We start from the raw sequence: 27,597 nt of genomic DNA, 5'->3' as shown, positions 1-27,597 counted from the left end.
TAGGTTATCTTTTTCTTCATTTATTTAGCACATTTGCATTCCTCACCTGGTTCTCTATTACTAAGGAAACTAAAGTTTATTGGAAATTTTTAAGACTTCGCTGAATTACAAAATTGGTTGGACATTTGTGAAATGAAAGAAAATTTATAACTGCACTGCTCCATTCCTGCATTGATTATTCCCCAGAAATGACCTTTCTCACCTCAAGAATGTGGTTATTAACATAACACAGTTTTTACCCTCTTGAATTATTTCTCTTTTTTTATGTTATGTGAGAGTTTGTTTTTGGAAATTGTGTGCATACTGTGAGATATTCTTATATTCACTATAGTTCAATTCTTTTATCTTGGCGGTTCGCGCATGCCAGCCCAGACGTGGGAGATTGCTGCGTTGCCAGTTGTATGCGCTAAGAGAAGCAGCGCCATAGTATAGTTCGCAAATTTACGTTTAGGGGGGAGCACGCAGTTTATGAAGTAAAGCCACCACGGCCGCATTAACCCTTTCGCTGCTACAGAGACGTACTCCGTGATGTGCGCGATTTTGTCATCACCGCACTGCTCGCCTGTGCAGAAACATGGTGTTTGGACTGCTTTGACACAGTTTATCATTCGATTTCACAAAAACTAATTGAGCCAAAAATTTGATTTTTACACATCTTCTTGACTGATACCTTCCCCCCCATAAATGACTTAATTTTGTTTCAAAGTTCAACGCAGTTATTGCGCAGCATTAGATGTGGTAAACCATTGCACGAAATTTTGAAGAGCTTGCAGAGGTAAAAGTCCATAGTGTATACTTTCTGTATGGTCGATTTTAGTTGCCACTAGAAATTTCAAAAAATTACATTCAAACGAATAAAATTCATGAAGCAAGACACTTCGATATTGTTTTTAAACAAAGAAAGTATTAAACACCGAGCGAGGTTTGAACTCAGAACCTTTCGCTTAGCAGCCATACACTTTAGCCACTACACTACCGCTGCTTGTCGTTCAATATATCACCCGGAGGACTTTAAAATATCACGCAAAATACCGACAAACACTGTTGGTATGACTATGAATTACTCACATTTCGTCGAAGTACAGTAGGAAATAACAATTGCCGCTGTTCTTTATTGCGAAAAAGCGGTTAGTGAGAATGATACAAACACCTTTCCTTGCTATCGCTTGAATTAGGAGGCTTATTGCTTGTTTGGTTTAATTAATTAATAGAATATGAAGCAGTTGGTATAAAGAAAGCTTTTTCCAAACTTTCTATAAAAGTAAGTCTGCTATCAAGACATTGCTTTTGTTCAATTACTTTATTTATGACTGAACGTTTCTAAAACTGAAGACACTCGTCCGTGCTCTGCACTGCTGTCGAGCTCTGGCAATGTCGTTCTCTGTTCATTGGTTGACTGTGTTTTGTGATGTCAGATGCGCAGAACGAACCTAAACTCGGCCACCGTCATAAATGACGCGCACTTTAGTATAGCACGATAATAAACTTTTTTAGTATCATAATGTACCTACAACAAGAAGTAATGTAAGGAGCCATATTTGAAACAGCTGTGCACATTCCATAAACAAAATGTTTGATTACTGCTATATCCTTCCACCACTGCTAGACTTTATTGAGAATGTTTCAGTACATAATTAAGTGCTTTATTTTTCTGGTGTTTTTTGTTCCCTGGACATCTGCTCCTCTTTTTGTATTTTTCATTAAACATAATTCATTACTTATTTGTTGTATTATGCATCTGTTGTTACTGTTATCCATATTACAGTTTTATATTATTGTTTTTGTATATCCTTCTTGAATTGGGCACTGAGCAAATAAGTGATATGCTTTGGAAGGAGGGCATAACAAGTGAACTGAAAGACAATGTAAGCCAAAATGGACCAAAGTACATGATAAGTCAATACATCTGCATGTAACAGTATTAGCACAGTGGTAAAACTGTAGAATCAGTAGTTGATGTCGGATAAAAAATGTACCACAGATCAGTGAGACAGCTGACTTCTGTGAAACGGAAAAAAAGAGTATTGTAGAAATAAGTGCAAACTCCCGTGAGAAGAAGGCACTGAAGTTGCAGCATCCAGTCTGAGAATGCACAAGTATAGTATTGTATAATGTACAACAGCCAGTAAGTTATATGTTATTATACCTTTCAGAGGAATTTTCTATCATATCAAAACACAATTATCTACAACCTCTTTGTTTACAGTAATTCATACTCGAGCTACTTTATGCTTGAAATGGATTATGCTCTCTACAATAAACTGACACAGTTTTGTACCTGTGTCCAAATAATGTTCGTATTTCTGCCCTTCTTACTTGATGTTTCCTGAACTTCACTTTGAATGTTGTCTGAATTTATTACTGTGGTTGGTGATACCCTTTGTTCTGCACCTCTCAGTGATTTAGTCATACTTAAACTGTGAAAACTTAAATGAAATATCAATTTTTTCAGGTGTGAATGTATGCGTGGCTATAAAGGTAAAACTTGCCAGGAAATGGAATTCTGTCAGTTGCAAGACTGCCCTCCAGGCAGCACGTGTCGCAATTTGGATGATGGATTTGAATGTATTGCAAATACCACATTCAATGGTCTCAATGCTTCCTTTGTTTATGCCTTAAATATAACAACGGATGAAGAGAGAATTATGCAGCAAATGACTAGCTTGAAGATTAACTATCGAAGTCGAACTGGTAATAAAATTTCTTGGAATATAGTATATTTGCTTTACATAAACGTGTAATTTTGTAGGTTTTTTAACAATACCTCAGTTGGTGTTCCATGTTTTGCTGTATACTTCAGTTGGTGTTTCAAGTTTTGTTGCAGTTATTTGAAAACGCAGCCTTATGGTGATATTTCTCGTGCATTGTATCCATTTGATGAGATTATTGACACTTTGGTAGATAGCTGCATTGTGGATATCACTGCAAAATGTAACATCAGTGAAAAACCTGCTTACACATTGTATTATTTGTCTCTGGTGCATAACTTAATCTATTATTCATCTCTGATAACCACAATATTGTCTATGTTTTTTTTCAGTTTGCAATGTTTGTTAACTGCTACCAGTTGTGGTGATGGTAAAGATGAAATTTGATGCATCAAACTATTCGGTATCATTATGTCCCCATCTGCAGCAAATACCTTGAGAGATGAAACAATGGCAACTGAGTAGAAAGTTCAAGGGCCCTGAATTTATACAGGCATTTCGAGCTGCATAGAGGACACCACAATATGCTGTGTGATGCCAAATGCATATGGTAGCATCAGATAGGTGGTGCCATTCTTGACTATGAGTAATTACTTGTTATAATACCACTGTTTGTGCAATGTCAGGCTCCATATTTTATTTTGTTTAACTCCTTCATTTTGTTAAAATTATTGTGGCCTTTATAAATTTCTGTTGCATTATCATACAGATGCACATGATAATGCATTATCTCCACCAAAACACTAGTCTCAGGAACTTCTATTTCAGTGTCTCCGCACTGTAATGTATGGTTCAATACAGCTCACATAAAGATGTACAGTTTAGTAGCACGGACAGATTGATACCTCCTTACGAAGTCAGGCCATTCTCCAAAACAGAAGAGAGATATTAAAGCCTTGGTGGAGAAGGCAAATACAGTATGCAACCCAGATTAATTGCAAGAATAAATCAATTGCTTACAGTCTGATTTTTATAAAAGTGGTCACTGATCAGTGGCTGGAAAGATCACTTGGATCAAAAAGAAAGATTTCCAGGAATAATTAAGAATAAGAGTCATCAAAAGGGAAAGAAGATTCCTGCTCACACTGCAAAAGATAAAGCAATGTGTGGCGTCCATTGAAAAAGATATGACAATGCATGGAGTTAATGGGTTTTTGTAAGCCCACTAGTAAAATTGATGAATTCCTTACATCTGTAAAATAAGTACATCATTTGTTGGTTACGGTTGGTATATATAGAATTCACTTCAGTTGTTGCCAAATACACTGATGGAAAAGAAATCCTGTCACCAAGAAGAAGCCGCACAAAATAGATGAAAGTTGGTAGGCATGCTTCTACATCTGAAATATTTCATCTATTCAGATTTTGTGCCAGTTATACAAGAGTGGTGCTAATAGTGCCAATATGAGGATGCAAATCAGATTTGCTTTAAATATGTGCTGTAATGGTCATGAGCATTAGTTACCTTTGAGATTGAATGTAGTGAGTTGATGTTAGTGAAGAATGCATTTAAGATGATGATGATGCTTACTGAGTTTGAACAAGGTAATGTAATAGAGTTACGAAAAGCTGCATGTTCCTTCGGTGATATTGCAGAAAGAATTTACAGAAATTTAACCAGTTAACATGATTTCTGGCAGCAGTGGTCACAGGAAGGTACAGTTATAAGAAGTCGAGCCTCTGCTCGGCCAGGTATTCCACTGACCCCAAACCACTTTCACCTGGAACTTCAGGGCGTCAAGTGAGAGGTCATTGGAGGACAGAATGAAAGTCTGTTGTGTTTTTGGATGAAAGCTTATTCTGCCTCGGTGCCAGTGATGACCATGTGTTCGTTAGGAAGAGGGCAGATGAGCACCTGCAACCAAGCTGTCTGTGGCCTAGTCACAGTGGACATGCACCTGGAGTTGTGGTCTGGGGTGCAACTTTGTATGACCACAGGAGCACTTTCATGGTTATCCCACATGCCCTGACTGCAAATTTGTACATCAGTCTGGCGATTTGACCCATTGTGCAGCCATTCATGAACAGCATTCCAGGGGATGTTTTCCAACAGAGTGACGCTCACCCACATACCATTGTTCAAACTCAACATGCTCTGCAGTGTGTTGACATGTTAGTTGGCCTTCTTGATCAGCAGTTGAGCCCTTAGGGACATCATTGGATGACAACTCCAACATCATCCATCGACAGCATTAACCGTCCCTGTATGGACTAACCAATTGCAGCAGGCATGGGACTTCATCCCACAAAGTGACATCCAGCACTTGTACGACACAATGCATGCTCATTTGCATGCTTGTATTTGAAGTTCTGACAGTTAACCATTTGTTTATCTATCAGCATTTCAAATTTGCAATGGCTTTTCTTCCACTTATGTTAACCTGTGATCTTGCAATTGTTATCAGTTAATACCTGGACAAATGTATTCCCGAAATTACATCACTTTACATTAATTATTTCTTGGCATTGGGATTTTTTCCCATCAATGTATTTGTATAGAAAAGATGAAAAGTAATAGCAACAATCATTGAGCCTAACACGAGAAAAACTGCTGCCTTGAACAAACTAATAAGTTGGCTGTAGTGAAATTTCTTTACACTGTGGACACCACGTAGTACAATTTCATGAAAATAACATTTTAACCAACACAACATGTTATCACTGCAGGCTTATAAGGAGAGACAATAAGAAATTTATAAACACAATACTAAGTTACAGAGAAAGGAAGAGGCTGGTGTCTGTCAGACTCCAGAAGTTTACTGTTGAATTATACAATACTGTCATACCTTTTTAGTTGTTTATTGGACTCAACTATATACAACATGTATTTTCAAACATACGACACTGAAATATCTCAGCAAAATATTAATAATCAAGAAGAAAATGCATAAAATATGAAAATGATGTTCCAAAAAAGTGGACTTTCTTACATCTCTTAAGAACTTTGAAAAAAACATATAACTCTAATCCTGTGCTATGCCACCCTTTCATAAACAATCAAGAATGAGAAACAGAAACGAAATTGCTAGAAATTTTGAGGATGAATTCATATTTTGATGTTGACTTCAAAATTTGTTAGAGTCCACAATGTAGGCATTATGTAAAGTGCCCCCATTTTAGGCATTACAGAAGTACTGGGTCTTAGTCTCTACCATACACAGAATTTTTAACCCATACTGTGCTGGTTTTCTTACAAGGTACATTTAATATCTACATTTATCAAGGAAAGGCACAAGCATCTCATCAATATACATAATACAGCCTGGAGAATAACGCTGCTGACAGTTCCCAATAATAATAATAATAATAATAATATTGCATTGATGTACTGGTGGATATTGTGTGGTATGACTCCTGTAGTTGATAGTATAATTGGTATGATGTCAACTTTATCCTGATGCCACATGTCTTTGACTTCCTCAGCCAGTTGGATGTATTTTTCAATTTTTTCTCCTGTTTTCTTTTGTATATTTGTTGTATTGGGTATGGATATTTCGATTAGTTGTGTTAATTTCTTCTTTTTATTGGTGAGTATGATGTCAGGTTTGTTATGTGGTGTTGTTTTATCTGTTATAATGGTTCTGTTCCAGTATGAATACAAATTATACTGGAACAGAACCATTATAACAGATAAAACACCACCACATAACAAACCTGACATCATACTCACCAATAAAAAGAAGAAATTAACACAACTAATCGAAATATCCATACCCAATACAACAAATATACAAAAGAAAACAGGAGAAAAAATTGAAAAATACATCCAACTGGCTGAGGAAGTCAAAGACATGTGGCATCAGGATAAAGTTGACATCATACCAATTATACTATCAACTACAGGAGTCATACCACACAATATCCACCAGTACATCAATGCAATACAGCTACATCCAAACATATATATACAACTACAGAAATCCGTAATTATTGATACATGTTCAATTACCCGAAAGTTCCTAAATGCAATATAACACATACCGTACAGTTAAAAGGAAGTGACGCTTGATCAAGGTCCGCGTCACTCCATTTTTAACCGGACTTAATGTCTGAGAAAGTGAAGGAGATAATAATAATAATAATAATAATAATAATCAGTGCTCCTCCATAGATGGCGATCTTTTGCATTTTGGATCCAGTTGTCATGGACTCCTAGCTGGCAAAGGTCTTTCTGTAGCTCACCCTCCCATCACTTTCTGGGTGTTCCAATTGGATGGGTACTATCAGGTCTTCCCATAAGTATGGCTTTTGCCTCAGAGGTGTCTGGTCTCCTAGCAATGTGGCCTGCCAAGCTTATTCTCCATGCTTTCAGTTTTTGAACGATGTTCGGTTGCCTCATCAGCTCATACAATTCTTGGTTTTTTTCTACGTCTCCACGAGGTCCCTTCCTCGACAGGCCCAAAGATGCTTCTCATAATTTTTCTTTCGAACACCAATAAATTTTCTTCATCTTTTCTTGTTGTGTTTAGGGTTTCTGTCCCATACAACAATACTGACACTATCACGGCATTGTATGCTTTAAGTTTGGTCTTAATTGACAGATTCTTGGATGACATTATCTGCTTTAGACTGAAATAGCTTTTTGACCCATTCAAAATATGTTGGTTTATTTCCTGTTTTAAATTATTTTGCCTGTTGAACCATGTACCAAGTATTTAAAATTTTTGCCACTTTAGCAAATTTCCATATCCCTACCTGTAAAGGGATGTCATTAGGGCCTTCTCTTGATACCTCCATTTCCTCAGTCTTTTCCACATTAATCCGTAACCTGATCTTACTTGCATTTTGCGCTAGGTCCTCTACAGTTTTTGCCATCTCTTCCTTTGATCCTGCTAGAACTGCAATGCCATCTGCATGTTGTTGTTGTTGTTGTTGTTGTTGTTGTGGTCTTCAGTCCTGAGACTGGTTTGATGCACCTCTCCATGCTACTCTATCCTGTGCAAGCTTCTTCATTTCCCAATACCTACTGCAACCTACATCCTTCTGAATCTGCTTAGTGTATTCATCTCTTGGTCTCCCTCTACGATTTTTACCCTCCACGCTGCCCTCCAATGCTAAATTGGTAATCCCTTGATGCCTCAGAACATGTCCTACCAACCGATCCCTTCTTCTAGTCAAGTTGTGCCACAAACTTGTCTTCTCCCCAATTCTGTTCAATACCTCCTCATCAGTTATGTGATCTACCCATCTAATTTTCAGCATTCTTTTGTGGCACCACATTTTGAAAGCTTCTATTCTCTTCTTGTCCAAACTATTTATCATCCATGTTTCACTTCCATACATGGCTACGCTCCTTACAAATACTTTCAGAAATGACTTCCTGACACTTAAATCTATACTCGATGTTAACGAATTTCTCTTCTTCAGAAATGCTTTCCTTGCCATTGCCAGTCTACATTTTATACCCTCTGTACTTTGACAATCATCAGTTATTTTGCTCCCCAAATAGCAAAACTCCTTTACTACTGTGTCTCATTTCCTAATCTAATTCCCTCAGCATCACCCGACTTAATTGAACTACATTCCATTATCCTCGTTTTGTTTTTGTTGATGTTCATCTTATATCCTCCTTTCAAGACACTGTCCATTCTGTTCAACTGCTCTTCCAAGTCCTTTGCTGTCTCTGACAGAATTACAATGTCATCGGTGAACCTCAAAGTTTTTATTTCTTCTCCATGGATTTTAATACCTACTCCGAATTTTTCGTTTGTTTCCTGTACTGCTTCCTCAATATACAGATTGAATAACATCGGTGATAGGCTACAACCCTGTCTCACTTCCTTCCCAACCATCTGCTTCCCTTTCATGCCCCTCGAATCTTATAACTGCCATCTGGTTTCTGTACAAATTGTAAATAGCCTTTCACTCCCTGTATTTTACCCCTGCCACCATCATAATTTGAAAGAGAGTATTCCAGTCAACATTGTCAAAAGATTTCTCTAAGTCTACAAATGCTAGAAATGTAGGTTTGCCTTTTCTTAATCTAGCTTCTAAGATAAGTCGTAGGGTCAGTATTGCCTCACGTGTTCCAATATTTCTACGGAATCCAAAATGATCTTCACCGAGGTCGGCTTCTACTAGTTTTTCCATTCATCTGTAAAGAATTCGCGTTAGTATTTTGCCGCTGTGGCTTATTAAACTGATAGTTCGGTAATTTTCACATCTGTCAACACCTGCTTTCTTTGGGATTGGAATTATTATATTCTTCTTGCAGTCTGATGCTATTTTGCCTGTCTCGTACATCTTGCTAAGCAGATGGTAGAGTTTTGTCAGGACTGGCTCTCCCAAGGCTGTCAGTAGTTCTAATGGAATGTCTGCATAACCCAATAAATCTGTCCTACCATTTAGTGTCACCCCTGTGTTTTCTCTTTTCATTTCACGGATTACTTTCTCTAGGTCGAGATTAAATAACAGTGGTGAAATAACATTACCTTGTCTCACACCCATTCTGATATGGAATTTCTTGCACAGCTCCCCTTGGTATTTGACTTTGGCTTTTGTCTACGCTGTGCACACCTTGACCATATTTATTAACTTGCTTGGTATACCAAGGTCTCTCAGGATGTTGTACATACTTAATCTGTGGATACTGTCATAAGCCTTTTAGAAGTCCATGGACGTCACCAGAAATGGTTGGTTGAATTCCCAGCACTTTTCCCAGATTTGCCTCATTGTGAAAATTTGATCAGTGGTCGATCGTCCTTCCTGAAAGACTGCCTGGTACTGCCCCACAATATCTTTTGCAATTGGCTTAAGTTTTTCAAGTGTTATTAAAGATAGAACTTTATCAGGTACACTTAGGAGAGAAATGCCTCTGTATTTGTTATAATTTCTATTGCTGTTCTTTTTATGCAGTGGGATAATGACAGCTGATTTTCATACTTTTGGGATTTCCTCTTTTTCCTGTATTTCTTTTATGAAATTGTGTAGCTCTTTCTGAAGTGTTTCTACTCCTGCCTTCAACATCTCTGCCATTATCCTATCATCTCCTGGTGCCTTATTTTTCTTTAATTTTCACATTGCTCTTTCTACATCTTGTAGAGTCACTTGAATGGTTGCGTCTTCTCCTCTTTATTATTCTCCTGTGGAAAGACACTCCCTGGATCTTCAGCATTTAAAACTCTTCGAAATATTCTCTCCACCTATTCAGAATTTTTTTCTTGTCTGTTAGCATATTTCCATCCATTCATTAATAACTAAAGCTTCATTACTGTGACCATTCCTCACATGTTTCAACATCTGAAACATTTTCCTACTGTGTGATGTTGTATTTGCCTTTTTGATTTCATCAATCATATTGTTCATGAACTTTCTTTTTTCTGTTTTCAGAATCCTCTTTGTTTCTCTTCTTACAGTCTTGAGTGCTTCCTGTTTTTCCGCACATTATCTGTCCAGCTCGTGCTCTCTTCCTGGCTTTCATAGAGCTTGTTCACATTTCATTGAACCATATCTTCTTAGTTGTTAGCTTTTTCTCTCCTAGAATTTCTTCAGCTGCTTCAGTTACAGAGGTCCTTATTTCTTCCCATCACTTCTTAACAGCATGGTTTGTTGCTAATACTTCAGACTTGTTACGCACTTTAATGTTATACTGCTGGCATATCTCTGGATCCTTAAGCTTCTAAATATCATACTGTCTCTTGGTCATTCTTTTCCATTTTGTAGCACAGCTGTAGCCATAATATGATGACTACGAAGTGGCATCTGCTCCTTTGTACGATCTCACATCCATCAATCACTTTTTGTGCCTCTCATCTATCAGCAGATGAGCTATCTGATTGATGCTCCTACCATTTGGGGAAATCCAGGTGCTTTTGTGGATCTGTTTGCGGGGGAGAGATGTTGAGCTCACCACGAGATTCTGACTTAATGCAAAACTGATTAACAGCAGGCCATTTTCATTTGTTTTTGCATGTAGACACTCCTTCCCAATTGTAGGTCTATACATCTCTTCTTGTCCCACTTTGGCATTGAAGTCTCCCAGAATAATCTTAAGATTTCTGTTGCTCTCCACTGCTCCCAATAAATCTGCAAAAAATGTTTGACATTGCAACAGTCATATCTTCTTTTTTCTTTTTCCATTATTCCCTGTCACCTGGGTTCTTAAATAAGAGAGGTGTCACTATAAATAAGAACCTTTTTGTATAATATTGCAAAAAAATGTTACACCAGCTTTCACCTACTGAGAAAACATTACCTATGGACTCATTGTCTGATTTGGAGGTGACTGTGAACACAAGTAAGCCTGTAAAGTCTTTCAGGTCAAGAACATCATTATCATGTACAAAAGATAGGTTCTTTTGAGAGCACTTTTGTTTTATCAGTTTTATTGTTTGGCCACTGTAGACTGTCATCTAAAATGTCTTGAGTAAAAAGTAGATCCTATATGTGTCCAGTACCTGGATTCCTACCCAATGCGTTAATCCTAAGTCACAGAGCAGGAATCTACAACACAATGTTATGTAGTCGTGTTTCGACAGTAGATGGTAGTTGCCGTTTTCTCTATCTGGGGCAGGTTCCTCTGCCATAAAAAAAGAAATTGTGGGTATAAAATTGTTTTATACTTAGGTCATCTTCGTATGTCCTTCGTTCCATTATCATGCACTTCATGTTTTGAATCTGAATTGTCATCACTGTCTGTCTTGTCCACTACTGGCCATTAAAATTGCTACACTATGAAGGTGATGTGCTACAGATGCGAAATTTAACCTACAGGAAGAAGATGCTGTGATATGCAAATGATTAGCTTTTCAGAGCATTCACAGAAGGTTGGCACCGGTGGCGACACCTACAACGTGCCATGAGGAAAGTTTCCAACCGATTTCTCATACACAGACAGCAGTTGACCGGCGTTGCCTGGTGAAACATTGTTGTGATGCCTCATGTAAGGAGGAGAAATGCGTACCATCACATATCCGACTTTGATAAAGGTCGGATTGTAGCCTACCGCGATTGTGGTTTATCATATCACGACATTGCTGCTCGCGTTGGTCGAGATCCAATGACTGTTAGCAAAATATGGAATTGGTGGATTCAGGAGGGTAATACGGAACGTCGTGCTGGATCCCAACGGCCTCGTATCACTAGCAGTTGAGATGACAGGCATCTTATCTGCATGGCTGTAACGTATTGTGCAGCCACGTCTCGATCCCTGAGTCAACAGATGGGGACGTTTACAAGACAAAAACCATCTGCACGAACAGTTCGACGATGTTTGCAGCAGCATGGACTATCAGCTCGGAGACCATGGCTGCAGTTACCCTTGACGCTGCATCACAGACAGAAGCACGTGCGATGATGCACTCAACGACGAACCTGGGTGCACGAATGGCGAAACGTCACTTTTTCGGATGAATCAAGGTTCTGTTTACAGCATCATGATAGTCGCATCCGTGTTTGGCGACATTGCGGTGAACGCACATTGGAAGCATGTATTTGTCATCGCCATACTGGTGTATCACCCGGCATGATGGTATGGGGTGCCATTGGTTACACGTCTCGGTCACCTCTTGTTCGCATTGACGGCACTTAGAACAGTGGACGTTACGTTTCAGATGTGTTACGACCATGGCTCTACCCTTCATTTGATCCCTGCGAAACCCTACATTTCGGCAGGATAATGCATGACCGCATGTTGCAGGTCCTGTATGGGCCTTTCTGGATACAGAATATGTTCGACTGCTGCCCTGGCCAGCACATTCTCCAGATCTCTCACCAATTGAAAACATCTGGTCAATGGTGGCCGAGCAACTGGCTCGTCACAATATGCCAGTCACTACTCTTGATGAACTGTGGTATCGTGTTGAAGCTTCATGGGCGGCTACACCTGTACATGCCACCCAAGCTCTGTTTGACTCAATGCCCAGGCGTATCGAGGCCGTTATTATGGCCAGAGGTGGTTGTTCTGGGTACTGATTTCTCAGGATCTACGCACCCAAATTGTGTGAAAATGTTATCATATGGCAGTTCTAGTATAATATATTTGTCCAATGAATACCCGTTTAACATCTGCATTTCTTCTTGGTGTAGCAATTTTAATGGCCAGTAGTGTAATATGGATCAATGTCACTGTCACCAAAAACTTCATTCCTCATTTCTTCCAACCGCATTTTGAAGTCTGGTTCATTTACTCTCAAAACTTGTTGCGAATAACAAGTCTGTTCAAGCTATATGGTACCAATTAAAGATTAAATGAAATAATATATGGATAGCATATAGAGAAGAGTTCTGATGACTTATTACTTATAATTGAGATTGACATTATCTGTAGGAGGCAGTCGTATGCATTGTTCATCACGTAACAAATTGTGGTACCCTCTGTACAGCTCATAACGCCCCTATAACTTGAGGAAGCCCTGAGATTCTCTTCAGTTGTCAGTGTATAATTACAGTAAATGTGCCTCGCAGATGGAGGCAAAACATTAGTGAATAGTTTTGTGCATTGACTGTGGCTCCAGCTGTGAAGTTTTAGCGGAAATTAATTGGACCTTATTGGGTGACATGATTGTTACCGCCATCACAGTTATGTCCTAGGAAATAAATGTTTTGATAACAGATTTTTATTCTAATATGAAAACAACTTTGTTCAGGACTAGGTAAAAAACAGAATTCCACATAAAATAAATAAGATGCACTGTTAGTACAGCAGCATCCTCCAAACATTAAGCCTGTTTAGTAGTGTAATTGAGGAATAACATATTTGGCTGATCAAAACTTTACTGTATAAACAGGGATTCTGATGCAAATGAAGTGGGCATGTATATATTGCCTTAGAGTAGATGGCCCATTGATACTTTACCAAAGAAAGAAGTTCCATTGTGAAATATTGTTTTTTAAGTGTCAGTCCTTTGTAGAGCACTTATCTATGATTTTATTCAGACTTGCACTATAGTCGTCATAAATTCAGTGAAATAACCAGTATAATTCTATTTCTTACAGTACCCCTGATGTTCTTCACTTTTAATTAGATTCTAAAAGGTGCGTTATTCTGCTGTCAGAATGCAAACACCCGTTTTTTTGTTAATATTTTTTTTTCTTTTTCAGGTGGAAATATTTTATATATCTCGACTGAAGATGAAAGTTACTTCTCAGTTTATGTATACAAAGATGTAATTACTGTGTCATGGAAACTTGGAGCAAATATTCCTCCTCAAAGAAATACATTATGGAAGAGTGCACCAGATGGAAATTGGACTACCATTTCAATTCGAATGAGTGATGAAGGAATCTATGGCAATACAGATAGTTCACAAGAGGAGTCACGTTTATCTACAAATTTTTCATTATCACTCTGGCATAACCTGCTTTTAAAGGCTAAGTTTGTAATTGGAGGAGGCGTAGATAGTGGAAATTTGAGAAACAGTTGGTTTTACAAAATGGATGACATTACTGTTGAGCCCATAACAGTTAATCCTTTAGATACCAATGCCATTGATTCTCTGCACATGCCTTCTGTGGATCATCCAGGAAATCATGGAAGTTTTTTTAAGGTACTACAGCATAACATTTCTGTTAGTTGTACAACCATGCTTTATTTGCTGAAAAAGTGTCACTCAGTATGTTGTTAACAAGTGTAGGGTATTAGTCTGTTGTTATCAAAAGACAGGATTGGGATATATAGTCAGCCCGGCACTCTCCTGGCCATTGATGTTAACTTTAGAAACTACTATTTCTGCTTCAAATAAATCCTCAGTTGCTCTCAGAAGGCTGAAATAACCCTGTTACAGTCCTCCCAAGGCAAAATCCCTGGTGATTCTGACGACCAAACCTGGTTGCTTGCAGTAATCAAATATCCTGACACTCAGCCACAAAGGCAATCAGTGAGACAGTTAAGTAAAATGGTGGAAGGGGGGGGGGGGGGGGGGATTTACTGTAATTGCCTTGTTGAAATGCAAGTGTCTACATGTGTAAAAGATAGCTCCCAGGCATTGCCTGATTCTGTGTGTATGTAATTAGGAAGCTTAGTGTTGTAATCAATATATAATTACTGAAGAGCTATCTTGGAGTTGCGGCATAATTTTTTATTTATTTATTTTTTGTACAGTTTGTGCAATAACTTGCCACTCAGTGTTAGAGACCAGTAATATTGAAGCAATTACTACCCTTGCGTATGAACCTGGAAATTTCTGAGGCTCTAACTATGGCTATAGCTGTCTAGCTGACATTTCTGTTAAAAATAGTAACCTGATATGCCTATAAAAGCTCATTAACAGTAAGAATTATGAAAAATAAACAATAGCTCTAAATAAAATGTGGAACAGCAGGTACGAGGTATACCATCCAATCAGTTGGTTAACTTTTCTGTGAACTCTTCAGTCACTCACTGAAGACAGTGAAGTCCCTTCAGCAGAAGTAAATAGTATCTTAATGATTAACACACACACACACACACACACACACACACACACACACACTCACACACACACACACACACACACACACACACACACACACACACAGTTACCCCAGATAAATACACATTTTTTAAAACTCACATGTGAAAACATGAAGTATATATAGTTAAACGTGCATGTATTTGTCAAGAATTGGACATCCTGGCTTTTACGGGTCCAAACACAGCTTCAATGCAACACATTTGTGATGTAAGAAACACACGACATCATAAACATTGGTTTTAACCTAACAAAAGACAAAACCCTTTAATCAAGAAACATGTCCAGAACTGTTTAATCAGATATCCTTTATACAAGGTGTACGTAAATTATGTGTAGTAAGATACAAAATAGGTATTACAGGCTACTGAAGATACTTTGCAATAAAATAAGTGAAACACAACTGCTTGTACAGATAGTCTTTATACTCACTGAAGATACTTATTTGGGGTAGTGCTGTAACAAATTTAATAATTATGTTTGAATACCACTCAGTTGTTCATTTGTGCATTATGTAATTTGTGTACTATTTGCTCAATATAAAAAAATATAAAAAATAAATAAATAAATAAATAAATAAAATAAAAATAAAAACAAATAATACTGCAGTCTGGGGAACTATTCATCAGTTTTATTGACATAAACCATTTATTTGTCATTTAATCACGAGTGCATATAAAAGTAGTTTTTTGTTACTTCATCTTCATATTTTGAAGAACTAGAATTTTTCAGACTTATGTGTCAGGCTAGAAAACTTTTATATTGCAAGATTATTTCTTTTGCAGGGTTGCCTGGGTGAAATACGGATTGGAAATCTTCTTGTCCCTTACCTTGAAGAAACGTTTCCAGAAAATTTTACAGAAAAAGACAGATTTTATTTAACTCGAGAAAACAGTATGGTTCCCATCCTTGGCTGTGTGCTATGTTTTCAAATTGATTGCCAGAATAATGGCACCTGTACTGATGAAAATGAATCTTATGACTGCACTTGTCAGCGTGGATTTGAGGGGTCGGATTGTTCTGAAAATACTGATGACTGCAAGAATAATTCATGTCAGAATAATTCTACATGTGTTGACGAAATAGCAGCTTACAGTTGTAAGTGTCAGCCTGGTTGGGAAGGGGAGTGGTAAGTATGTAATTCCTGAGTGTTATGTTTAATATTTTTTGTAAGATCTGTAAACTGGAACACATTTTAGGCTGCAAATTAAATATCTTTAATGCTCTTAAATAGGTTGCTTAATATATAAATCAAAGATGAGAGCTTAATTCAGAAGATATGACAGGATACGAACAGAAGTGGAAGCTATAGAAAAGCATAAAACAGATTGGGTGGTTGTAAGGAGAAAATTGATTGAGATAATTTGTGATAATCTTAAATCTCACAAAAGGAATCTTCGCTGAGGACCACGTGTTTCATCAAAGTAGGAGAGAGAGAGAGAGAGAGAGACCATGAACATAGCGTGTCTACAAGTTTTTAGACATTTCACACCAATGCCTTTTAAACAAAATTTGAGATTAGATGGTTTCATTCTGGTAGTTGTCCTGTGTATGTATCAAATGATGTTCTTATTTTGTAGTAAACTGTTTCAAGTAGTATGTCATTTTAATTTATTTTGTAACTAGTGTGAAATTGCACTTACAGTTTCAGCCTGCTTGTGCATAACAACAATGGCACCTTGTCACTACAATAACACTAATGACGCAATGTAATGATTAAACACACAATATAATTTTATTTAATAAACAGCGGCTCATAGAATAGAAGGGTATTGCACTTTCTTGTTCCTCTTGGTGAAATCTACCTGGAAACAAAATATGGGCATTAATACACACCTCTAAATTTAAGCAGTTAAATGTGTTTCGTAAACAATCCTTTGGTGGAAAAGGCTACATTTTTGCAGCTGTACTGCACCATGATGCCTTACATGTGGCATTTTTCCACACATTGACATGTAGGTGCCAGTCAAAGATGCCCCTTGTCAACTTTTCCCAGGTTCTACTTCAGTCTCAATAATCATACTTGAAGTTTCCCTACTGATACTATAAATAGTAAAGTGAAGTAAATATAATAAGTGAAGATTTAGAGAGCTGCATGTGTGATTAATCATAAACTGGAACAAATAGGCATCGTGTTACGTGTCATTGCAGTTTACCGCCATTTTGAGGAAGACAGTTTCACCAATCTTATGCTGCTTTGCTTTTTGTGGAACTGTGAAGAATGCATTACACCTGAATTAGGAGAGAAAGACAAGACCCATGAAAGAATACATTAAATATGCAAGCCAAAGATGAGAACTAATATTTGGAATTTATAGAACAAGATACAGAAGTAAAAATAAACTTTTTGTCCATTTATATTACAGTAAAGTCACCACCATGAGTAAACACCTCATTCACAGCAGCATCATACTTGTAAAATGCTGCAGTAGGTACAGTAAGAAGGCATGCATGGCTATAGGAGTTATTTCTTGAAACACCTTGTGTATAAAGTAAATTAAATAAAAATTGTGACTGGAAAGTACAGATGTTTTTACTCATAAAAACATTAAACTATTTATTTTTATAGACTAAGGTTTGAGAGCGCCAATTTTACATCTGGAATATGCATTTTTTGTGCACTGTGAGAGTATATTACTTCACAGGTCATACATGGCAAAATGCAGTGCAGACTGTGAAAAGTAATGCACGGAAATATAAAAAAGTAATGTACTTGCAAAAATGTTTAGTACTGAATTTGTCATTTTTGTGGAAACTTACATGAAAAATCCAGGGCACTATAAACCAAATACTAAGGTATAATACATGTTCACAAAGTTATGTATTCTAGTGCAGAGAAAAAGGTGAATTCTCAATGTAAACTTGTAATTTGAATAATTCTTGCAAAGAAACTTCCTGACAGATTAAAACTGTGTGCTGAACCGAGACTCGAACTCGGGATCTTTGCCTTATGCAGGCAAGTGCTCTACCAACTGAGCTTCTCAAGCATGACTCATGACCCACCCTCACAGCCTCAATTCTGCCAGTACCTCGTCTCCTACAAGGTCCCGAGTTCGAGTCTCGGTCCGGCACGCAGTTTTAATCTGTCAGGAAGTTTCATATCAGTGCACACTCTGCTGCAGAGTGAAAATCTCATTCTGGAATTCTTGCAAAATTCACTGTTAATAGTATAATTTATCTGCAGTTTAGTTCACTACCTGAGGTCTGCCAGTAATATGGTAGTTTTGTTGTGTACAACAAACACCTATTCTACACATAAGGATTTGTGATCCGGCTGTGAGGGCTCATTTTATGATTATATTAGACATACTCTTATCTTCAATCTGACAGATATTTCTCACACTGAATCCTCACACAGAGTAGATATTTGTTCAAGAATGCATCAATACAGGCTCTTAACCATGATTTTCTAACTTTTAGAATGAAATTTTTGCTTTTGCAAAAACTTCAACAGTTTTTTTTTATGAAATGATCTGTATACTGTTTTCTTCTTTCAGCACTGTTTCAGCTATTGAAATGATAATTGCTTTTGTTGAAAAGCAGCAGCATCTTCTCATCAGTGAACAGAAAGCATCTCTGATTTAAAATGTTTCTTGACATTATATTTGATTCCCCCCATCCCCCTCCTCCATTTTGACAGTTAAGGTATCTGCCAATGAGAGTTTTTGAATCTGTGGTATACAAAAGGCCAAATAACCTATTGTTGAGCCTTTTCATGAGCTTTTATACTACCGTAGCTGATACCACAGATACGAGCTGCACTGAATAGTGTACATGACTTTGTTCTAAAATGCCAGATCAATAGGCTGAGTCCTAGGTTGCTATGTGTTGCTTTGCCCCCCCCCCCCCTCTCCCTCCTCCTCTCCTCTACCAACAATTGAAGAGAAAAACTTCAGCTAAACTGATATGCCATTGCATTCATGTGAGTAATCTCCGGTTCGTGAGCAGACGCCCTTTTTTACTTCTCAAGTGTGTCACTGGAAATTGTTTATTTTTTCTTATTTATGTGCAGAAAATAAAACTATCTGAAACTATCACTGGTAAAATATTTCATCCGGACACAGTTTGCTATAAAATAATATTTAGCAGGTAATTTCATATTTTCTCAATTTGTGCTAGAATTTGATTCTACATTCACAATTATCGCAAATGTGAATTTTTCAGGTTCCTGTCAGTCCCATTTTGAGTTTATATGAGTTAATTGCAAACATTTAGATTGCAAAACTTAGATGCTTTACCTCACTTGCTAAATGAATGGTAAAAGACTATTTCAGAATATTTAAAATCTCCATCATTTTCCCACAGGTGTGAGCAGAATATTGATGAATGCCTTTCATTTCCTTGTCTGAATGGTGGAACTTGTATAGATGGCATAGCTACAGTTGAGTGCAGATGTGCAGATGGTTACATAGGACCTTTCTGTAAAGAGATTAAGCTTGTAACTTGTGCAGATATGCCCTGTAGAAATAGTTCTACTTGCTTAGAAGTCACAGGTGAGTCCATATTTGAACGATACATCTTTTTCTGATCAACAAGTGGTGTAATCTTCCATGTCTATATATAAAATGAACATGCATAATTTGATAACCTCTTTATTCCAGATCCAGAAGCTGACAGACTTTTCAAATGTGTGTGTGCTGAAGGTTTTGTTGGAGATTATTGTGATACACCATATTGTGTTGTTAAGAAATGTGATAATGGGATATGTGATTACAATAACAAGGTGAGTTTCATTGAAATAGCTATCATTCTAGTTTATCAGAAATATTTATGTTTCTTATATTTGATCTATGTATCTTGTGCTCTAAACAGAGATTAGAATCCTGGCAAGATAAGTTCTATTGTCAAGAATTAAATCTTTATCTATCGTACGCTCCAGATTGTAAAGTTCATACTTTAAAAAAATGTGTTTAAGATTAATCGTTTTCTGAGCTCACCTTATGAAAAAGACCAAAACATTGTGATACTTGGGTGCTTTAATATTTATTAAACATTCTGAGTGGTTTCCCGGAAGGAATATTTTTGGTGATAGAGTCATATAGTCAGGTGCATCATACTGCCAAAACAGAGTCTAGGTTAACAGAAATGGCATAACACTTGATAATATTTTTGTGGGCATGTCTTTAAACACACCATGAGGAGAAAATTGTAAATAAACAGTTTAAATGTTCAGTTGTTGGAATTATGCAAGGGAAGAAAACCAAGTTGGTGTGTAACCTCTCTGAATAACTGAATATATAAGTAGTAAATGACGAATAAACTGAGAGGTTTTGGCATCCACAACAGTTCACTTACAGGCAGAGTGTAAGTTTCTGAAGTGTTGCTAGACAGGTTAAGATGATGTGACTCATCTAAAGTTCACAGAAACCATTAAAAAATAAAATTATACGCTCCATTATGAGTGAAGTCTCATATCAATAGGAGAGGGTTTGAGAGTGAGTTCATGCTGTGGGATATGTCAGTGATGTAACAACCAAAGTATTTAATAATCATATCATGCAAGTAGTGCACAGCCTCATAAACAAACACAAAATAGTGCTTGACAAAACAAAAGTTTTGTCCTAGGCTACTATATACTGGGATTCTGTAATTAAAGAGGCTGTAGAAATAAGAATGTGCAAGAAGAACTTGAACATTGACAGCAGATGTAAACTTCGCAGTACATGAAAGCGAGCTCTAGATGTGGAGAAGAGGCAGACATATTCATTGTGATGTTTATGCTACTATGGGTGCAGTGGCTTCATCAGTGCAGACACTGACACCATGTGTGTTACAGCATTATGTAATTACTCACAAATCAGAAGCCATCTATGGGCTATATAAGGCCACCACAGCAACAGTTTTGACAGTCAGTAGCTCTTGATGAATATGATGGGGGTAATCGTTGAAAGCTTGAGGTTTTTCCTTGAATTGAGAATGTTTATATAACAGTGCCATCACGAAAGGCTTCATTCTCAAATAAAAATTCATACCAACCAGTTTTCAAGGAAAATGATAAGGTATGCATCTGTGGTAAACAAATTCCCCAGTGACTGCATTAATTGCTGAATAGTTAAAGGATAGATGTTGCATATGTATGTACAAATATCATGTAGATCTATAAAAGATCTTCACATCACTGGTTAATATTTTACAGTGTCTTCTGCATAATATGTTTTGCACTAGTAGTTATATTTTTCACAGTAGTGAGCTCAGTGTATAAAACTGAGAATAAGAAGGAGGTAATAAAGAACAAACCTGGCCAAATGTTCCCTAACACTCGACTAAACCGACATACATGGTTTCATGCTATGTATGTCAGGATGTGTAATTGCTGTAACAATGTGTCAGCTTTACAGGTATGAGTCAGTAGTGAGAGTTAAGATCAAGACTAACAATATTATAAAGACACAAGTTCAAGCATTCCACAGAGATTTCACCTGTGGTACATTTGTCTACATCTGATGTTCTTTATTCTGTGAAGTGGCAACATCAGAAAAGCACTGAGCCCACTCATGTATGATAGTCCTAAGAAATTAACTGCTGAACTGAGAATGGCCTATTGGTTTGTAACTAATAAACGGAATATTTGAGATAAATTAGCAGCTTTGGAACAGAGCAAGGTATGATGCCAGCTAAACGTTTGAGTTGTAAGACACTGGGTTCACATCCTGTGCATATATGTAATATTACATGAGATTTATTTTGATTTCCAATAAACCTGCTACCAATGACTTTAAAAAATCATAATGACAACAATAATTTCCTAAATGGAATATGAATGAAGCAGCTTTTATGAGGCAGTTACTTGCTTGATTTTAGGCAAACTTGTCAATACTGTATTAAAATGGGCACTGAATCCCACATACGTAATTTGTCTTCAGATTCATAAGATTAAATGTATGGTATTCAAAGTTAGCAGCTAATTTTTTAGTTTCAAATGTATTGCCCTATCACTCTACAATCTTGTGAGATTCCCACTGGTCAGTCAGGAATAAGATGATCAAGGAAATGGGGCACAGCTTTAATACACTCTGGCGTGAATAACCACTTTTATTGTACTGTAGAATGTGCACACTGAACTGACTTTGTGCCACTACATCCATATGAGTTTCAGTATCAGAGAGATAAAAATTTCTGCCACTTGCATTTACTGACGCATACATAATATATGATTAAAATAGCCACAAAGGCATGCATGGTACAGAACGATACTAAAATTACCAACTGATGCACTGTGATGCAGCATACTCTTTAACACCCTCTCTGTTATAGTACATGTATATACAGTTTAAGTGTGAAGGTAACAGCCCACCAAATAGTAGAAGTGTTGAGTCATTGACAGGCACACACACAAAAAAACAAAGGAAACTCCTCCCCCACCCCCCTCGCCTGTACCCGCATACACAGAGAGAGAGAGAGAGAGAGAGAGAGAGAGAGAGAGAGAGAGAGTGAGTGTTACATTGTGCCAAATGAGCACCCAATGCCAGCACTGCAGTTCATTTGCTAGAGTGGGGTGAGGGTTTGTGTTAAGTGGAGTGAATGAGTGTAGAAAAGAGTGGAAGGGAGGGTTGGGTAAAGGTGAGTGACGTCTCTGGATGAGGCAGTAGGTGTGTGAGATAGGAATGCTGGGTGGAGAGGCAGGAGATGCGGGGGGTAGAAATGCGGGAGGGAGAGGCAACAGGTGCACAGGATAGAAATGCAACACATGGGCACTTTTGTAAACCCTTGTCGCCAGTTTTGTAAAGACCTCATTGCTACTGCTGTGGAGGCCGAGTTTGTGAGTTCGTGATACAGCTTTTGGTGCAGTACATGGCTGAGACAGTTTCTTCCTGCTACTATTACATAGCTACTGCTACTATTACATAGTTATGCCCCAGGGTCAGATAACAGGATAGGTGAATGAAGGTTCTACAACACTCCAACAGATTAGTAACAAAGTCGCACAAATGAGTTAAAGGGTTTACTTATCTTTGCGACTAGTTGTATACTAAAGTCTGCCACTGCTTGTAACATAACACAAAAAAGGCCCTCAATGGCGAAGTGCAAAAAATCATAGGTAAACTTTACAGTACATAGCAAATGAAATTTACAACAACTGTCTGTTCACTTCTAAGAGTTCTCTAAACGACGTTCCCTGTCTAAGTCAGTTCTGGAGGATGATCTACAACCAAGTGGACAAGTGCTGCTCTTCTATCTTCTGAGTAGGCTTCTGTCTGTGTCGTGTGGTCATTGGCAGATTATACTCGGCCGGCAATTGGCAGAGGCGAATTCAATATCTTCATCCTCAACGCCGCCCATGGTACTGGTGGAACTCAAGCAAGTGGCGAGTCTGTATGGCGCTGGCACCAGCTTGTATCTTTGCATCTGTGGTGCTTTTGCTCTGGCTCTGTCTTGTTTGGATGAAACAGCACTGTTGTCACGTACAGCCGAGCACCATACCAATGGCGAGGGGGGAGCGTGGGTACTGGAACTAGTGTTGTATCGGAGACCGTTTCTGTAGCCTATGCCGAGTCGCTGCTCAGTAGCTTATGCCAAGTCACCGCTCCCACCCTGACATCCATCTTGAGACTGCAAGGGAACACCGGCTGAAAAACAATGCAGAGGGTGCATCTCATTTCCCATCGGCAGGGCACTTTCTTGATGGCATGAATCCACAATGGCATCTTCTTGACTGGAGGCCTCTTGGTAGGCATTGACATGGAGTTGACCCAGCGGTGGTGGCATGGCAGGGGCTGTGAGACATCCGCTGGTGGACGGATGGTAGCGTTGGATCGATATCCGTCAGCTTGAGGTCCAGAAACAGTGTCTCGTGAACCCACTCTGATGGATGGCACTCCTGGTTGTGTCAACCGGGAAGGTCAGGAATCTGTGAACATACGAGAAGCAGCAGAACTTTGCAAGTGACAAGGACAAATTTTATTTAGGTGCCGCTTCTGCCATCCACAGTCCATCAGGACCTTGAATCTGAAACGTACGCGAACCAATTGAATTAGTAATATGCCGCACTGCCATAGATTTTGTAAAACATAGGTTGGCTGATCTGATATGTTGGCTGACTGGAGTCTGTAGGCGCCGACCACAGCGGAGGATGTAGCAAATGCAAGAGTGTCTGGTGGCGTCGCCCGTGTAGCAGTTCTGTGGGCAAAGGACCATTGCAGGGCTGGGATTGATAAGTGGACAAGTGATGCTAGGCTTGTTCGTGTGGATGATGCAAGCAAAATTTGTCCATTTGCTGTTTGAATGTGCGATGAAACATTCAGCGTCACCATTCGATTTTGGGTGGAATGGTGCTGGGGTTTGATGGTATATGCCGTTCACTGTACAGAAATCTTCAAATTCTGCAGAGAAAATTTGAGGTCCATTGTTTGCGATGAGCAATTCAGGCATACCTTCAATGCAGAATATGAACTGAAGTGCATCCAAAGTGGAGCAAGATGTTGTCGATGACATGGGAACAAAAAAAAGGAGAATTTGCTATATGCGTTGACAAATACTAACCAGCATGTGTTCCAATAAAGGTCAGCAAAGTCAATGTGCACACACTACCAAGGTGCCTCTGCTTTGGGCCACTCAAAAAAAAATGTTGTCGAGGGGCAGCCTGATGTCCCGCATACGCTTGACACCCTTCACACATCCTTTTTATTTGCGCATCCGTGCCAAACCATGTGCAATGTCTGCATGCTAATTGTTTTGTGTGGACAATGCCCCAATGACATTGATGCAATAAGCTAAGTACATGTCTTTGAAGCACTTTTGGTATCACCACATGCGAATGTCCTTAGTCTGTGTGAAGCAAAATGACACCATGAACAACAGAAAGATCATGTTGATGTGCAAAATATTGACGAATAATGGGGCTAACATTGTGCTTGATAGAAGATGGCCAACCTATACTAATGTGTCAGAGCAAAATCTGCAAATTGGGACTGGAAGAAGTGACTTGAGCTACATTACAATAATCCAGTGGAAACTGCTCGACAAAGTCCTTTTCTTGTGCATCAATTTGAAAACATGCTGCTTTCGAAGTGTCGAAGTCAGCATCAGGTCCCATAGGTAGATGTGAGAAAGCGTCTGCATTTGCTTGCTTAGAAGTGGGCCAATAAATGATCTCATAGTGGTAGTGGGAGAGAAGAAGAGCCGAACATTGCAATTTCTCAGCAGTATGAATAGGAATCGATTTAGCCAAATTGAAGAATGACGGCAAAGGCTTGTGGTCTGTGACCAAATAGAATTTTTGACCATATAGGTACTGGTGAAATTTTGTCACTCCAAAAATGATGCCAAGAGTTTCCTTTCGTAGCTCTAAATAGTTCTTCTGAGCTTTGTTCAGAAGCTTGGAAGTGAAGGCAAATGTGCCCATGTCTGATGAACACCTCGAAAATTGATAACATGACCTAACTATTGTATTTCTGTCTGGAAAAAGACCCACTTCCCTGTATTACACTTCAGTCCGGCATCAGACAAAACTTGAAATAAAGTGCACAAGTTGGCAATGTGATGTTCTGCTGTGTGGCCAGCAGCTACAATATTGTCCAGGTAATTTGTACATGAAGGTACAGAAGTAGTCAGCTGTTCTAGGTAGTGTTGGAAAATGGCAGGTGCTGATTTGCTACACAAAGGCAAATGAAGGAACTTGAAAAGACCTAAATGTGTATTAATGGCAAACACATTTTGTGAAGGTTCATCAAGAGGAATCTGAAGGTAGGCATCACAAAGGTCAAGTTTTGAAAAATAGCCACCTTTGCCTAAGTGATCCATGAGTTTGTCAGGGTGAGGCAATGGATAAGTATCCACAACTGTCTGAGGATTGATGATGGCTTTGAAATCAGCACAAATTCTAATTTTTCCTTAGGGTTTGCAAACATATTCTACTGGGGAAGACCACTGACTTGCAGAGATCGGTGCGATGATGCCATTTTCTTGCCAGTGAGCCAGTTCTTTTGCAACCTGTTCACTAAGTGCAAGAGGCACTGCACGTGCTTTGAAAAGGTGCGTCTGCATGTTGTCTTGAAGCATAATGTGCGCTACAAAGTTATTGGCTTTATCTACACCAGGAGCAAACAATTCGCGTAATTCATCACAGAGCTTAGCAACACTATCACTTGAATTGAAATGAGACACAGCCAGTACATCGCCCACAGTGTTTAGTCCAAACAAGTCGAGACCAAAATTATTAACTGATTGTCTTCTTCGTAGCACTTGATGGGAACTGTGTTCTGCAGATTCTGATACGTGGCTGCAGTGTTAATTGTTCCTTTCACTGGAATGTTCTGGCAATTGTGCACCGTAAATATATTCGTAGATTGACATAGTTTTGATTTGCCTAACAGTTCATAAGTTTCATAGCTTAACAAGGACTCTGATGCACCTGTATCTAATTGAAGTTTTACTGTATGGCCTGCTAAAAGGTTCATACAATTTATTAGAGAGATGTTGCACAGTGGAACTAGTGTTCAGAATAACAGGGGAACTAGTGTTCTGAATAACTGCACACGATTGTTCTGTGAGAGCAACATGTTCTGAAGTTACAGCATGCACTTGCCTAGCAGGGCACAATAGTTTCACATTGTGACTCGGGGACTTTTGTCTTTTTAAGTGAACACTTCGTACATGTCCAGTTCCGTGGCAGGAGTAGCAAGTGGCTTGGTGTGATGGACAATGTTCACGTTTATGTGCTGTATAGCATCAGGAATAAGATTTTGTACCACACTGTTGGTGAGATGAACATAGCTTGTGCTGAAGCTGTTGATGTATTATGGTGTCCTGTCTGTGAGACTGTCTGTGTGCCATTAAGTGTGGCTGTTTACGGGACCGTGTAGCACTAGAGCTGTTTCCAACCTTCTGTTCTACAGTACAAATGTTACCAGACTGCTGAAAACTATCTACAGCAGAATCACAAGAGTCTTGGTAATCAGTGATCTGCAATTCCTGCTCAATAGTAGGATCGGAATATTTCAGAATCTGTTCTCTGATCCCATCCTTGCCTCCAATTTTGTAAACCCTTATCAGTTTTGAAAAGGCCTTGTTGCTACTGCTGTGGAGACCGAGTTGCCACAGTTGTTATGGTAGGTCGAGTTTGTGAAATGGCTTCTGGTGCAGTACACTGTTAAGACAATTCTTCCCTGCCACCATTACACAGCTATGCCCCAGGGTCAGGTAACAGGATAAGAGAACAAAGGCTCTACAATGTTCCAACAAATTAGTAACAAAGTCACACAATGAGTTAAAAGGTTTTCTTATCTTTGTGATTAGTTGTATAATGAAGTCCGCCACTGCTTGTAATACAACACAAAAAAAGCCCTCAATGGTGAAGTGCAAAAAATTGTAGGTAAACTTCACAGCACACAGCAAATGCAGTTTACAGGAGTACAGGAATGAAGGATGTATTGCAAGCATAACTCCCACACCTCCATCCATGTCATCAGCCACCCTTCCTAACTCTCCCTCCTGCTGCACACCTCTTTTCTCCCCTCACTCAAGCTGCTTGACACAACACCTCATCCCAGAGTACTTGCCGA

The 27,597-nt window shown here is 38.6% G+C and overlaps 1 protein-coding gene across 1 annotated transcript in view; it reads left to right on the top strand.

Annotated features, from left to right (window-relative positions):
* The window catches only part of LOC124554996 (protein crumbs), a 355,585-nt gene that overhangs the window by 272,888 nt on the left and 55,100 nt on the right, over positions 1 to 27,597 (top strand). Inside the window, exons 24-28 of the mRNA XM_047128736.1 lie at positions 2,453 to 2,691; positions 13,749 to 14,194; positions 15,883 to 16,226; positions 19,403 to 19,590; positions 19,699 to 19,820. Of these exons, the coding sequence (XP_046984692.1) occupies positions 2,453 to 2,691; positions 13,749 to 14,194; positions 15,883 to 16,226; positions 19,403 to 19,590; positions 19,699 to 19,820 (1,339 nt within the window). The remainder of the gene's footprint in view (positions 1 to 2,452; positions 2,692 to 13,748; positions 14,195 to 15,882; positions 16,227 to 19,402; positions 19,591 to 19,698; positions 19,821 to 27,597) is intronic.

Source organism: Schistocerca americana, chromosome X (assembly GCF_021461395.2).
Source record: "Schistocerca americana isolate TAMUIC-IGC-003095 chromosome X, iqSchAmer2.1, whole genome shotgun sequence".
Lineage (NCBI taxonomy): Eukaryota > Metazoa > Arthropoda > Insecta > Orthoptera > Acrididae > Schistocerca > Schistocerca americana.
This window is presented reverse-complemented; position numbering and strand designations above follow the sequence as displayed.